Below are 16,586 nucleotides of genomic sequence, written 5' to 3'. Positions count from 1 at the left end.
TTGGAGACCTTGGGCCGTTAGTCAATCTATCGTACTCCCCAACCCCAGACGAGGACCTTCAAAAGCCAATCTCTCTATTCTTGGACAGCGAAGGACACTGGTGAGAAAGTGCCTTTCAGCATTTCTTGCCTCCTAATATTGTATCTGAAATCAGAAAAGTCAACCCTCCCAAATCCGTGGAGCCCCCGGCGGTTTGTAAGTGGCACCTCAATGGTACTAGAGGGTTCTTGGTTAAATCTGCGTACAACCTGATCCAAAGCCCTATTTGGAATCATAAGAATATGATATGGAAATTAGCATGGAAGTGGCATGGCCCATAAATAGTCTGAACCTTCCTCTGGCTAGTGCTAAGTAATAAATTGCTAACCAATAGCGAAAGGATGTGGTGGCATTTGACAGATAAGGATACGTGCAAAATCTGTGATAATAGAACTAAGGATCTGGATCATATCCTACGCGTTTGTCCCCTGGCAGTTGAAGTCTGGAAGAAGGCCTTGCCTTGCAGTGATCTCTCCTCCTTTCTTAACCAGCCCTTTAAGAACAAGTTAATCAACAATCTCACTGTGGCTAGTAACAAACACTTTTGGGTCTCACTCTTCGGTATTATCTACTGGAAGCTTTGGAAAGCTAGAAATGACTTTTTGTTTTCACATGAAATTGTAAAGGCCCACAGTCTATTTAAGAAAGCTCTCTCTTTGACTAGGCACATAATGCACACGCATGCTACTGCAAAAGCTGCTTGCTAGTTGACATGCTCTCCTCAGTGTCTTACTACCCAACCTTGTAAATATCTATTTTATTAATAGTATTCTTTTTCACTAAAAAAAAGGATGATGTGTTGTGCTTCAATCTAGAATTGGACTTCCCAACTTCCACCTTCATATTTTTGTTTTTGAGCTTTGTGTTATGGTATGTGACTATGTGCTACAATGAGGACATTGCGTTGAGTTGTATAAGGGAGGGGGGATTTTTAATTAAGCTAAAATGAGGTGGTGTGATTCATTTTGATGGGTTACTCCTTGTTATGGGTGGTTTTCTCTTGAACTTGGCAAAATTTTTCAAAAATTTTGAAATTTTAAAAGTTTACCCAATTTTCTATCACTTGCTTTTGAGTTTTACATTGAATTGTTGAAAATCTAGTGATGAATTGCTGAGTTGGGATGTTTTGATAGATATTTTGGTGAGTAGAAATGGCATAGGAACTTAGATTTGAGGTTGTTCATGTTGGATTAAAGGTTTTGATGATAACAAATTAAGCTCTTCTATTTCTCTACGTAATTGCTACATTAATCAATCAATTTATCGATCACTAGTTGTAACATCCTGACTTTTGAGCCTAAAAGTACCAAAAATTACCTGAATTAAATAGGCTACCAGACCCTTTTTTAGTAGAGGTCCCAAAGATGAGAAGGGAGGTTAAAGCAGTTTCAGGGACTAAACTGCAAAGTGAAAGTTTTCAGTTACTAAAATATAATTAAAGTTAGAGATTTCAGTAAAGTCTCAAAGGCCCAAAGAGAGAAAAGAGGCTAGATACAGGCCAAAGATTAAGTTAGAAGCCTCAAAGAGATGGTTTTATGAGGTTGAGCTCAAGCAAGGGCAAAACCGTAAATTTAGAAAGTTACAGCCATCAGGGATAAAAGTGGAAAGTACATAAAAAATTCCAAGAAAATCCTAAAAAATGGAAAATAATATTCGAAGACTCTTGCGAAAAGAAATAACAAAAATACACATAAGGTAATTATTTAAAATAGCAAGAGACCTAAAAAATATACATAAAAATGACGTTAAATAGTTGAAAGGTTGTATTAATTTATAAAATTGGTCCCACGACTAAAAGGCTAGTGGAATGGCTTTAATAAAATAAAAGGCCAGTCGTGCTGTTAAAAGGATATTTTAGTAAATGATTTTTATGCAAGGTTTAAAGGAAGTGCTATGGCCTGAGAAAATTTATAGATATTCTCTAGAATAAAAGTCAGAGAAACATAGGCCAAGTAAATTAAGAGGAAACTTAATGATTAAATTTTGATCCAATGGCTAGGATTTAACCTCCCTTCTCCTTTACCAAATTGTTGACACCTAGGACCTTCTAGAAGAATGATGTAAGGATGATACAAGAAAGTGATGTAAGGATGATGTGAAAGTCTATTTGAGCTTCCAAGTTTGCTCGTACCATTTCTATTAGCTACCAAGGCCATTTTGGTCTATTCAAGCCAAAGTTTTGACTATAAATAGACACTCCCTCCCCCTTCATTTCGGCCAAGATGGAGAACAAGAGGGAAAACTCTTGCAAAATTGATTCTTGAAGCATAATCAAGAGGAAGACACCACCTTTGATCATCTAAGCTTGGATCTAAAGTTAGTAAGTTGTTCCCTCTTGTTTCTGGCTTTGTATTTTTTTAGTTTGATGGTTGAAAAATGTTCCCCTTAGGGGAGGTGCTGGCCAAAATTAATAAGAGCTAGAGGAGGATGATTTTGATGTTATATCTAATAAAACATAATGGCTCAAGGTTGTTTCAAGTAGTCTTGTGTTGACATGTGAAAGAATTTGTGATTATTTAAGGAAGGGTAGTGTTTGGCCAGTTTAAGTTTGGTAACCTAGGATGTGATTTTGATGATTTCTAATGGGTTTAAAATGAAAAATGGTGTAAAGTAAATCTAAAGAATAAGCATTGGAAGCATTGAAATTAAAGTTGGGATTTTTGGATTTCAAAGCCCCCTATTCAGCCAAAACTGATTTTTGGGAAGGAGTTGGATTTTCATAAATCTAAGTGAATATTTGAATTTCTTGGGCAAAATTGTGTAAGATTGGCCTAAGAGAACAATTTTTACAAAGCTAGAACATTAATCCAAAAACTAAGAGAAAGAGATTAAGTTCAAGAGAGTTAGTCTTAAACCTTGTATAGTCTCTTAGTCCTAATAGATTGTGTGATCATTATGGTCATGTTTAGGACCTTGGAACACTCAAGAAGATGTTTGATGATGTTGACTGAAAACCGTTGTGGTTGGAAAGTCAAGGGAGTCAAAGGAAAAGCAAGAGGAAAGCTTGAGGTGCAAAGTAGTGAACTTACCCTTTATGTACTTAATGTGGTATGCTTATGTGTTGGTTTGTTTTGTTGATGTTTGCATGATGTTGTGACATGATGGTTGTCACTAGAAATGCTGTTTTTAATATGTTTACATGGCCAAGTATTTTTATACCAAGCCTAAAGCATGATGGTATGTCACTAGTTAACTAAAGTTTATGGAAAACTACATACCAGGCACTAGCATCCATCTTGTGCATGTATGTGGTAATGTTTGCTACTGAGATTCTGCTAAATCTCACCCATCCCCAACCAACCATTTAGGTCAATCAACGATGGGCAATAATGTCATAAGAAGCAAGGAGAAGAAAATGGAGAATTATTCTTGTTAATGAATAAGACTATTGATGAATGTATAATTCTCCTATTTTGTAAATTATATTATGGATGACAATGATGCCATGTGTTTAATTGTAATGTTTATGGAGTGAATGGAAATGTATGAGAATGAATGGGAAAGAGTAAGCCCAAGTTATGTATGCCAAAGAAATAAAAAGAATTAAAGTAAAGAATGGTTAAGGGATAAAACGTAGGTCCTAGGCCAGTGAGTTTGTAGCTCCAGTTTAACCAAACAAATGAATGAGTTAAGCCACAATATTTGGTATACTTATAGTACACATCCCAAGCTTTAAAATGAGAGATAGATCACCTCAATTGGATGCGTATACAAGGAGATACAAATTTCCAAAATTGAGGCACAGAATCTGGAAGTTCTAGATTTTACCAAATGAATAGTAATCTTTATTGAATAAACTATATGAATTGGCCAAAGATAAGTCCATTTTGATTTTTTTTCCTTAAATATCATTGAAAGATCTTTCCATAGAATTTTATAACACCTCAATACAATTTTTATGGAATTAGTTATGAATTTTTGAATTTGGGCCCGTAATCGGGAATTTGAACGGTGAATAGTAGCCCAAGTAATTATGTTGAAATTTTAAATCCATGGGCTAGTGTCATGATCTGCTTAAACCAGTACGCTTACTAATGTGTACTCTGAGGGGTTAAAGGAAGGATATTTCACTGGTTAATAGAATAAGTGTCAGATAATTGCTAGTTCCTTTCTAATCGTTTACTAATTAAGCTTGATTGATAATATGTTAGATAATTTAAGTTTTATGGGTTGGTTGATCATTGATAACACTGTTTAGTGTAAGAGGTTGCAGCAAATTATTGATCATTTAATCAATAATTTATTATTCGATAAACTTTTAGGAAAAAGCTATAAAACTTCTATGAGTATAACACAACTTTTATCCATCACCTGATCGATCAAGTGTTAATTGATGTGGACTCAGATTACTGGTAAAGCTTCCTTGACTTATTTATTATATCAAATAGTTCCCTTATTATCAATCAGTTTATCGATCATTATTTTATCGATAACCTATTCAAACATTTTATGTTAAAACAATTTTGGTTAATCGATAATATGTTCTGTCAAAATATTCTATGTTATTTTGCAAAACAAGGCTTTTAATAGTCCTTGATCGATCATCCTTTGTTCGATGATATGATCAGTCATCATGGTCTCTGTACCATCTTTTCATATCACATGATTGATCATAGGCCTACTCAGGTATTTTCTAAAAGTATCTTTTAATAGTCATTTATCGATAACTTAATTGATCAATCATCATTTGATCATTTAATCGATCATCAGCTCTTCTATGTACTTCACTGTTAAAGTTTTCTTTGAACCAATTTCTTCAATCACTTGTTCGATCAACTCTTTATCAAAGAAGCATTCAATCATTATAGTTTAGAAATGGATTTCACTCTTGCTTAGCTTAATCGATGATATGATCGATCAAATATTTTTCAATTATCTATTCAATCAATACATCATTTCATCTCTGAAATAGTTCTTTATGATGATATTTCATAAAACCTATTTTCATTTTATCTTCAAACTTTTCTCAGCCTTCTTCTAACATATAATTCTCTTTTGAAACAATATGAAGGCAAACAAAAATTTGAAAGAAATAAACTATGCATAGAGTTTAAATATATTTCATTTAGATCACTGTTCATGATTTATTGATCATTTGTTCAATCATTATATGATCTATAATTTACTCAATAAATGCATATATCTGCTATATATATTTCTCTTGTAATTAATCGATAACATGATCGATTAAAGAATTATCGATCAAGACTTTGAACAAGTAATTTTAGTTTATTTTCTAAGTATCTGGTGATTGATTATGTGTCTTACAACTATTATATCAATTTCAAGATTCATCACTTCTTTTGTTATTCATTCACATTTTCTTGAAGAACAAAACTTACTTGTGCAATAAGAATTCTATAGATTACGAAGCACAACGCATATATTGGATTGCAAATTGAATATTCAAGAAATGAGATCTTTTATATCGAGAAACGCATACAAGAAAGGTCTTAAAGCATTTTTATATGGATAAATCACATCTATTATGTACTCTGATGGTTGTAAGATCTTTGGAGAAAGATAAAGATCCTTTTAGACCTTTAGAAAATGATGAAGAACTACTTAGTCCACAAGTACTATACCTTAGTGCAATTAGGGCTCTCATATATCTTGCTAGTCATACACGACCTGATATATATCATTTGATGTTAACCTCCTAATAAGATATAGTTCGCCACCAACACAAAGAAGTTGGAATAGAGTTAAGCATGTTCTTCATTACCTTAGGGGTACTATGGACATGGGGTTATTTTACTCAAACGTACCCAAGACTAACCTCATTGGTTATGCAGATGCTGGATTCTTGTCTGATCCACATGTTGGTAGGTCACAAACAGGCTATTTATTCACATATGGTGGTATAGCCATTTCATGACATTCTATGAAACAAGCCACATCAGCCACATCATCTAATCATGTAGAAATTCTTGCCATACATGAAGCAAGTAGAGAATGTGTATGGTTAAGATTGATAATACATCACATACGAACCACTTGTGGCTTGTCTTCCAATAAAATGATCCCAACAATTCTGTATAAAGATAATACTACTTGTATTATGCAACTAAAAGAAGGGTACATCAAAGGAGATAAAACAAAACATATTTCACCAAAATTCTTCTTCACTCGTGATCTTCAAAAGGATGGTGAAATCAACATTCGGCAAATCGTTCCAATGAAAATCTGGCAAATTTGTTCACCAAGTCACTTCCTTGTACAATATTTGAAAAGCTTGTTCATGATATCGGATGTCATAAACTTAGAGATATTAACTGATATTACCAAGAGGGGGAGTTAACACATGTACTCTTTTTTCCTTGATTAGGGTTTTTATCCCACTGGGTTTTTCCTAGTAAGGTTTTTAATAGGCAGCAGTAGATAATATATTGACAAATGTGTACTCTTTTCCTTCCTTTAGGTTTTTATCCCACAGGGTTTTTCTTAGTTGCAATTTTTTAATGAGGCACATATTTGTATAATGGACATCCAAGGGGGAGTGTTATGAATACTATGTGGATGTCCATTTACCCCTTCCTCTTCATCTTCACCAAGTAACTTCCACTACCTCTACCAACCATTACTTCTCCACTATCCATTACTTCTTCACTATCTATTCACTCTTGTAACTCACCTCCATTCACATTCATGGGATTGATTATCCACTATTTATCATTTAAGGACAACTGTAACCTCTGTGTAAGACTATGCCTATAAATAGGACAAGTCATTTGTGTTGTAGTGCAAGTGAAGAAATAAAAAAGGTTCTCTCATTCTCTTGTCTTCATCTTTCTACTTTTACGGTTTCATTTTGGTTCCATTTTATAATAATTATCAACAATCTCATATCTTCGTTGGAAGCTCACTTCTCGACATGTATGCCAAAGTTGGAAAAATTCATGAAGCTCATGATTTATTCAAATGCATGCCAAAAAGGGATGTAGTTTCTTGTACTGCTATAATCTTTGGTTATGCTCAATTGGGTTTTGATCAAGAGGCATTGGGGCTATTTCGCTAGCTTCAAAAGGAAGGAATGCAATCAAATTATGTTACTTATGCTAGTGTTTTAACTGCACTTTCTAGGCTTACTGCTCTAGATCATGGTAAACAAGTTCATAATCATGTTCTTCGCTGTGAAATCCCCTTATATGTTCTCCTTCAAAACTCTTGGATTGACATTTACTCAAAATGTGGAAACCTCACTTATTCAAGGAGGATCTTCGATACCATGCCAATGAGAACTGTTATATCCTGGAATGTAATGTTAGTAGCAGTATAGCAAACATGGAATGGGCAGAGAAGTGCTTGATCTTTTCACTTTAACGAGGGAAGAAAATAAAGTCAAGCCTGATAGTGTCACAATTTTGGCTGTGTTATCTGGTTGCAGCCATGGAGGACTGGAAGATAGGGGGCTGGATATCTTCAATGATATGGCCAATGGTAAACTTAGAGTTGAACCAGAGATTGAGCATTATGGTTGTGTTGTTGACTTGCTTGGTCGATTTGGTCAATGGAAGAGGCTTTTAAATTTATCAATGAAATGCCTTTTGAGCCAATACCAGCTATATGGGGTTCCCTTTGAGGTGCTTGTAGGGTTCATTCAAATGTTGACATAGGTGAATTTGTAGGCCATCGACTTGTAGAAGTTGAACCTGGAAAACCGGGAATTATGTTATTCTTTCTAATTTATATGCTTCAGTAGGAAGATGGGAAGATGTAAAATCATTGAGAGATCTGATGTTGAAGAAGGCTGTAATAAAGGAGCCTGGAAAAAGCTGGATTGAACTTGATCAAATACTCCACACTTTCCATGCAAGTGATCGTTGCCATCCAAGAAGATGAAGAGGAAGGGGTAAATGGACATCCACATAATATTATCGTGTCATAAGCATTAATAGCGAACTACCATTGTAACTGCCAAACACACGTAAGCGATCTTCCAATGGCTAGAAGTTCTTCAAAATACTCTAACTATAAAAGGCATGAAGAGCATTAAATGAAGTATTGAATACGTGAACTAACGTCTATTAAAAATCTAGTGTTGCATTCAATACTCTGTTTTACCGAACTTTAATGTTTATCATTCACTTATTGTGTGAGAGAGTTTGACATATCTTTCTTTACTCAATTCTAAGTGTAACTCAAGAGTGTGGACTCTTGAGGGGATTAAAACCTTACGGGTAGTAAGGGGGAGTGATTGAGAGATTTAATTACTGTATTGAGGCGCCAGGAGCCTGGTTAATCTTAGGGATATAGTGAAAATCTCATAGGCATTCTGAGGACTGGATGTAGGTCAAGTGGTTGACTAAACCAGTATAAACTCTGTGTCTTCATTCTTTAGTGAAACCTTCCTAACTTATCTTCTCTATTTTATTTACTTGATTGCTTTATTAAGTCAATTTTTTATACTTCACCTAATTCACCCCCTCTTAGGTGAAGCTGTCACTAACATTTAGTATCAGAGCAAGTCTCTTCATTTAATAAGACTTAATCATTCGAAGAAAGATCCTATGGCAGGTTTTAGAGATAGTATCTTACCCGAAGGATACTCAACATCAAAACCACCAAGCTTCAATGGTGAAAACTTCACCTTCTGGAAAATGAGGATGCAGATATTCATTAAGACAATAGAATACAGTCTATAGGATGTAATAAAACATCAAAACTACGTCGCGATGAAGACCATTAACAATCAACAAGTGCAAAAGAGTCTAAGAGAGTTTGATGAGGAAGATAAGAGGCTCATGCTGTTAAACAATAAAGCCATTAACATGTTGACCTGTGCGTTAAGACAAAGAGAGTACTTCCAGGTCTCAAGCCTAGAAACAGCTAAAGAAATATGGGAGACTCTAGAGATTGCTCATAAAGGTACAATCAGAGTGAAACAGAGCAGAATAAACACTCTCACCACAGAATTCAAGCTTTTCAAAATGAAAGACAGAGAAAGCATTCAGGACATGGAAGTGAGGTTCTCACATCTTATCAACCACTTCACTGCCCTCGGAAAGAAATACAATCACGAAGATCAAGTAAGGAAGATTCTTGGTAGACTCACCAACGAGTAGGAACCAAAGGTGACAGCCGTCAAAGAAATAAAAGGACAATCTATTGGCTCGGTGGCTGCGTTATTCAAAAGCTTGGCAGAATATGAGAGCAAACAGAAATATAAAAAAGAAATGAATGAGAAAAATCATAAAAGTATAGCTCTCAAGTAAAGATAACAATGAAGAGGATTTGGAGGACGAAGAGATAGGCCTCATAATTAGGAGGTTTAAGAAATTCTACAAGAATAAAGGAGGAAGGAGGTTCTAGTCAAAACGTAAGGCGACCACATCTCAAAATGAGCCCAAAGAGCCGATAATTTGCTTTGAATGTAAAAAGTCAAGACATATTAAAGCAGATTGTCCTCAACTATCCAAGATGAAGGACAAAGACAAAAAGAAAGAAAAATTTAGAAAGAAGAAGGCATTTGTGACATCAATCTGGGGAGATAGCTCTTCAGAAGAAGAAGATAGCAATGATGAAGAAATAACTAACATTTGTCTCATGGCACAAGAAGACGAAGATTCAGAGACATATGAGGTAACTGTTTCTGAACCTTCTTATGATGAATTGCAATCTAAGTATAATGTATTACATTTTGAGCTAGTAAGAATAGCTAAGGAGTCTATAAGCTCTAAAAAGAAGATAAAGATTCTGGAGGAACAACAAGCGAAGCAGAAAGACACCACACCTTCAATCTGCACAGAATGTGAGCAAAACAGAAACAAAACTGAGGAGCTCACTAAAACTCTAGAGAAATTCATAAAGGGCAGTGAAATACTTAAAGTAATTCTGGGAGCTCAATGCTGTATGATGGATAATCCGAAATAGGATATGATCCTACTCAAGATAAGAAAAAGGGGAAGAAGAAAAGCGGTGGTCGATTGTATCTAACGTTCTTTAGAAATGCTATTCATTCTTCTAATCCTTTTGCATTATGTTCATACTACAACTGTAAGGGTCATAGAACGTCTTCCTATCATCACAAGAAGAAAGGAACCTACGGGATATTAAAATGGGTGCCTAAAGGTACTTATGTACCTAGGACAAACCATAAGAAAGGACCCAAGAAGGTATGGCTACCTAAAACATGATTCTTCTATTGCAGGTATGTCTCAAAGCATCCAAAACAAACAAATGGTACATTGACAGTGAATGCTCCAGACACATGACAAAAGGTAAAGTGAGCTTTGGTGGAAATCAGTCTAGGAGAATTACTGGAATCGGAGAAATAGGAAGTGACAAGGAAATGAAAGGTGAAGACGTTTACCAAGTTGAAGGCCTATGTCACAATCTACTCAATGTCAGTTAGAGTACTGACAAGAACAACTAGGTGATCTTTGATTCAGAAGAATGCCTAACCATCAACAAAGATAACTTGCCACTCAAGAACGAAGAATTGAATGCAAAACTAAGAGCTCCAAGGGACGGTAATTGCTATACTATTCAAATTGATTCCAAACTCTTTGAAAACTGTTTTCTCAGCAAAAATGAGAAAAGTTAGCTTTGGCATGAACGTCTTGCCCATGTTAACATGAATCAGCTTTCAAAACTAACAAAAAGGGATTTAGTTATTCGTTTACCCAAAATTCAATTTGAACATGATATTGTTTGTGATGCTTGTCTGAAGGGTAAACAAACAAAGTCCTCATTTAAATCAAAGAAGACAGTCTCAACTGAAAGGCCATTCCAAATGCTTCATATGGATTTGGTTGGTCCATCGAGGGTCAAGAGTTTCGATGGAAACTTATATGCTCTTATGATGGTTGATGACTATTCGAGATTTATGCAGACTCTGTTTCTTTCCTCCAAAGATGAGACGTTTAGTGCATTCATCATTTTTGCTAAAAAGGTCCAAAATGAGAAAGGTATTTCTATTGTGTCTATTAGGACTAATCATGAAGGAGAATTCGAGAACAATGAATTCGCAGACTATTGTGACAAGAATGGAATTGACCACAACTTCTGAGCACCAAGAACTCGTTAACAGAATGGAGTTATGGAAGAAAGAATATAGTGCTCATGGAGATGGCCAGAGCGATGCTAAATAAAAAAAGAATCTCTCAAGTATTCTGAGAAGAAGCTATGAGCATGGCTTGTAATATCTCCAACAGAGTATATATCAGAACGCTACTCAAGAAGACTTCTTATGAGCTATACAAGGGAAGGAAGCCTAACTTAGCTCATCTAAAGATCTTCAGAAGCAAATGTTACATTCGCAACAACAACACAGAAAATCTTGGTAAATTCGATCCTAAAGCTGATGAAGGTTTATTTCTGGGTTATTCTAACCGTAGTGGAGCATATAGAGTTTTTAACAAAAGAACTTTTACTATTGAAGAATCAATCATGTTGTGTTTGCTAAAACTAAGTCAATTTTGAAACCTCTAGATGATGACACTGAGATTGTTCAAAGTCTTGAAAAACTGAGTCTAAACAAGTCTTCAAACAAAATGCCTTCTGAAGAAAATATTGCAAATAAAGATGATTCAAATGAAATGTTTTTCAAGATAATTTAGATCAACCTAAGGCTTGGGGACACAACAAGAATCATCCTCTAGAACAAGTCATTGGTGAAGTCAATAAAGGGGTTAAAGCCTGGAGACAAGTGTTCAATGAAGTGCGATTCTCTACATTTATCTCACACATTGAACCAACCAATATTGATGAAGCTCTATCCAATGAATTCTAGATAGTAGTAATGTAAGAAGTGCTGAACCAATTTGAGAGGAATCAAGTTTGGCACTTGGTACCCTGACCTAATGACCATCTATTCATAGGCACCAAATGGGTATTCAAGAATAAGCTTGATGAATCTACATAAATCATCAGAAACAAAGGCAGATTAGTGGCTAAAGGCTATAATAAGGAAGAAGGTATTGATTATAAGGAAACATATGCTCTAGTAGCTAGATTGGAAGCCACATGAGTACTCTTAGCCTTTGCCTGCATAAAAGATTTTAAATTATATCAAATGGATGTTAAAAGTGCATTTTGAATAGTTACATTATGGAAGAAGTTTTCATTGAACAATCCCTTGGTTTTGAGGACCTGAACCTTCCTGATCATGTTTATAAATTGAAAAAGGCTTTATATGGTTTTGAAACAAGCACCTAGAGCATGGTATGAACGTCTTAGCACTTTTCTGATAGAAAAGGGTTTTGAAAGAAGCAAAGTGGACGCTATACTCTTTTATCAAAAGAAATAAGAAAGAACTTTTAATTATTCAAATTTATATGGATGATATTATATTTGATGCTACTAATGAAGATCATTGCTAAGAGTTTGCTAAGTTAATGCATGGTGAATTTGAGATGTCAATGATGGGAGAATTGAATTTCTTTCTGAGATTACAAATCAAATAGAAGAAAAATAGAATATTTATATCTCAAACAAAGTATCTCAAAGAACTTCTAAAGAAATATGGTTTGAAACAGGCAAAGAGGGTAAAACTCCCATGAGTTCAACCATATTACTAGATGTAGACAAGAAAGGCAAAGATGTAAATTTGACTAAATACAGAGAAATGATTGGATCACTACTCTACCTCATGACAAGCAGACCAGACATTTCATTTAGCGTGGTAATATGTGCTACATATCAATCAGCTCCTAAGAAATCACATAAAGAAGCCGTTAAGAGAATCCTCAGATATCTTGTTGGAACACCAAATCTGGAAATATGATATCCAAAGAAAGGAACAGAATATCTAATGGGATACTTAGATGCTGATCATGGAGGTTACAAAATAGATAGAAAAAGCACCAATAGACAATGCCAATTTTCGGGAGGATGCCTTGTCTCGTGGTCTAGCAAGAAGCAAACCACTGTGGCTATATCCTTTACAGAATCAAAATATGTTGCCACTACCAGTTATTGTGCTCAAATTCTATGGTTAAAACAACAGTTACAAGATTTGGGAATCAAGTTGAAGGAAATCCCAATCTTGTGTAACAACATGAACACAATCAACCTATCTAAGAATCCAATTCATCATGCTCGAACCAAGCATATTTGATGTTCGACATCACTTCATTCAGGATCATGTTCAAAAGAAAGATGTGAATGTAGAATTCATTCCTATTGAATATCAGATAGCAGACATATTCACAAAGCCTCTCGACCAACAAAAATTCAATTACCTCAGAAGAGAACTGGGAATGAAAAATCCCAATGAGCTGTAAGAAATCTCACATTAATTCTTCAGTTTGAATATTTAGATTTAAGGTTTTGATGATCAAAAAGCTAACTCAAGCATTAGAGTGGTTAGAAATTTATTTTGTAGGAAACTCTATTTTGATGCTAAAAGATAGAGGTGAATAGAGTAGGGTTTGATCAATAAAAGCATCGATAATCATGCCTTAAAGATACCTCTATTTATCGATCACCTGATCGATAAATCCAATTTATAGATCAGCTCATTGATCAACAAGGTATATAGAACTAATTAGAAATGATAGGGAACAAAATTATAGATAACCTGATCAATCACTCAATTATCGAATAATTTATTGATCAACAGCAGAAAGAGACTCTTTGGTTAATTAGTCAAATGGGTAAGGTTTATCGATTAATTAATCAAACATCGATTAATCAATCAAATGATCGATAAACCTAAAAAGGTATGACTTTTACTACAAATTTATCGATAACGTATTCGATCATTGCTTGTTTAATAACATAATCGATAATTGCTCTTAGTGTTCTTGCTTATTCTTTGCATTTATCTGTCACTTGATTGATAACTTGATTGATCATTTTTGACTTTATAACGTTCAGAATTTGAAACTCCTTCGTCAGTTTTCAGAACCCTAACTCGATAAACCGTCATCCCTATTTTTCACAATGGTCAAAAATCACATTGTTCCATTAAATTTCCCACTGTTTATCATTCAAAATCATCTTTTGAGTTCTTTCAATCACTCTCGACCTTTTCAAACTCATAAATCACTAAACACCACTACAAAATCCTCTTCTGTACTGAAAAATGGCAAGGGTTAAACAAGCTGGTACTGACCGGGAAGCAAGCTTTGAGAAGCAAACCTAATCCAAGGAAACTACTCCCTCGACTACCAAGAAGCGATATACACCCAAAGTGAGGCAAAAATCATCAAAGAAAAAGGGGGTATTGAAAATAAGAGAAAGTTGAACTGAAAGTTCTAAAAAACCAACTCCACAAAGGAGGTCTCCTCACCCAAAATCAAAGGTACTAGTAGTCACTGAAGAATCAAAAACAGAATTCGATGATGAAATTTTAGTTCAGAAAGTTGTGGATACAACATTAATATTCCAGTACCGAGACAACCAAGACACAGAAACAGAGAACCACTGAGGGTGTGTCTCAGCAAACTACTATCGAAGGTATTCCATCTGGATCATTTACTGATTTTTTGGTTGGAAATTTAGATAGAGATGTGAATATGCTCAAGTTTAAGGCAGACTCTGCAACTCAAAAATTCTGTCCTGTGCTTTTTGTAAATCTGGAAGGTTTAAAAACAACGAGAAAACCAGATTAAACTTGAGTGACCCTTTAGGCTACTATTCAAACTGGCTGAGTATTGGTGGGGAATATTGCCCTGAGGTTGTCAAAAGATTTTACTATAACATGGAATCAATTGAAGAGTATGATAAGAAAGACAATCTAGTGAATAATTGTCTCACAACAAAAATCAGAGGCAAAATCATTACTCTCACTTCTGCGAAGATAAATGAACTCCGGGAACTCAAGAATGTGTCAGAGGACCTGACATGAATGATATCAAAGCTTACAAGATTCTGATGTAGAGTGATAACTATCCTGGAGAACTAAATTTTCCTCCAAAGCAAATGTGTGATTATTGTCGAATAATCCACTATATTTACTCTAGGAGCATGGTGAATAAGTCTGGCAGCTTCTTTTATTTGAATCAAGATGACTACCTCCTACTGCCAGAATCACTAGTGAGAAAAAATCATTATTGGGGTCTAATCTATAGTGAAATGAAAGATTTCACCCTCAACAAGTCGAAATCCACCCCCATTCCCTATCCTCAGTTGGCGATATACTTCCTCCAGGTGCATAACATTACACAATTAGAGCTTGGGGAAGTCAAAGTGAAGATTCCTATCTTTGGCATTAATCAACTCAACAAAATGAAGACACCAATGCCCTTTTGATCTTCCTAAAAACTAGCAAGAAAGAAAAAAAAGGAAAACAGCTAATGGTCAGCACTTCAAGTAGTCAAGATGAAGCACAATCTTTCATTTTATGGCAATACCATCTGAGATATGTTCCACGGTAAATCGCAAGAATTTGAGAAAAAGATGTATGCCATTGCCAAGGATTATGGAACCATCTCAGATAAAAAGTTTAAGAGATTGTATACTATCTTGAATCTTCACAGATAGGCCATGGCAATGCTAGAAAAAGAAATGTCCCTGGGATTTGATTTTGTGGGGAGAGAACTTAAGGAGCTTAAAGGCTTGATTATCTCACTCTTTGCAAATTTCTTAGTTCCTAGCACCTCATTCAGCTTTAAGGACCTTTTTTCCCATCCACCCTCTCCTTCTCACACTGATCCTGAACCTTCATCTTTCCCTATTGTTCCTGCTTCCACATGTTCTGTTCCACCTTCAGTTTCACAGCCCATTCCTCCTTCTACTATACTTGCTCTCATTCCAATCCCTCAGGTTACTCCTCCTACTACACTAACACCTATCTCTCAAGCCCTCTCTCCTATTTCCCAACCTCCTCCTCTCCCTATCCCTTTTACCTTACCCTCATTCTCTTCTCCTCCCACTTCCTCCATTAATGTTGGCAAAAAGGGGGAGAAGAATAGTTCTGACTAGATTTATGTTTTTATGTGTTTCTGTTTTTTAAAGATTTATCTTCTGACATTTTGACGATATTGTATTCTACTATAAACATTTTGATGTTTATCAAAGTTGTTAGCTTTTTGCTTATCGGTTTCTGGCTTATGAGTTTTTGCACATTTTTTTACTATCAGTAATTGTTGAATTCTCATATGTTGAATTATGTTGATTTATGTCAAATTACTATAAGTTATTTACTTATGTTTTGTTATCATCAAAAAGGGAAAAAAATGTTAGATTAAAGGTTTTGATTATAACAAATTAAGCTCTTCTATTTCCCTGCGTAATTGCTATGTTAATCAATCAATTTATCGATCACTAGTTAATTGAATAAGCGTCAGATAACTGCTAGTCCCTTTCTAATCGTTTACTGATTAAGCTTGATTGATAATATGTTAGATAATTCAAGTTTTATGTGCTAATCGATTAGTTGATTGATCATTGATAACACTACTTAGTGCAAGATGTTGCGGCAAATTATTGATAATTTAATTGATAATTTATTGTTTGATAAATTGTCAAGAAAAAGCTATAAAACTTCTATGAGTATAACACAACTTTTATTAATCACCTGATCGATCAAGTGTTAATTGATGAGGACTCAGATAATTGATAAAGCTTCCCCGACTTATTTATTATATTGAATAGTTCTC

General features: G+C 34.9%; 1 protein-coding gene and 1 pseudogene across 1 annotated transcript; both read left to right on the top strand.

Annotated features, from left to right (window-relative positions):
* Positions 1-6,874: 6,874 nt before the first annotated feature.
* Positions 6,875-7,881, top strand: LOC114759929 (putative pentatricopeptide repeat-containing protein At3g13770, mitochondrial; annotated as a pseudogene).
* Positions 7,882-8,714: 833 nt separating this feature from the next.
* On the top strand, positions 8,715-9,104 carry LOC114759928 (uncharacterized). The gene has a single exon (XM_028949168.1). It carries the CDS (start codon positions 8,715-8,717, stop codon positions 9,102-9,104), a length of 390 nt encoding a protein of 129 aa, XP_028805001.1.
* The last annotated feature ends 7,482 nt before the right edge of the window (positions 9,105-16,586 follow it).

This window comes from Neltuma alba, unplaced genomic scaffold (genome assembly GCF_004799145.2).
Source record: "Neltuma alba isolate B1F8T4 unplaced genomic scaffold, ASM479914v2 tig00010919_pilon, whole genome shotgun sequence".
In the NCBI taxonomy this organism is placed as follows: domain Eukaryota; kingdom Viridiplantae; phylum Streptophyta; class Magnoliopsida; order Fabales; family Fabaceae; genus Neltuma; species Neltuma alba.
Note: the sequence above shows the minus strand (reverse complement) of the source record. Positions and strands in the feature narration are given on the sequence as shown.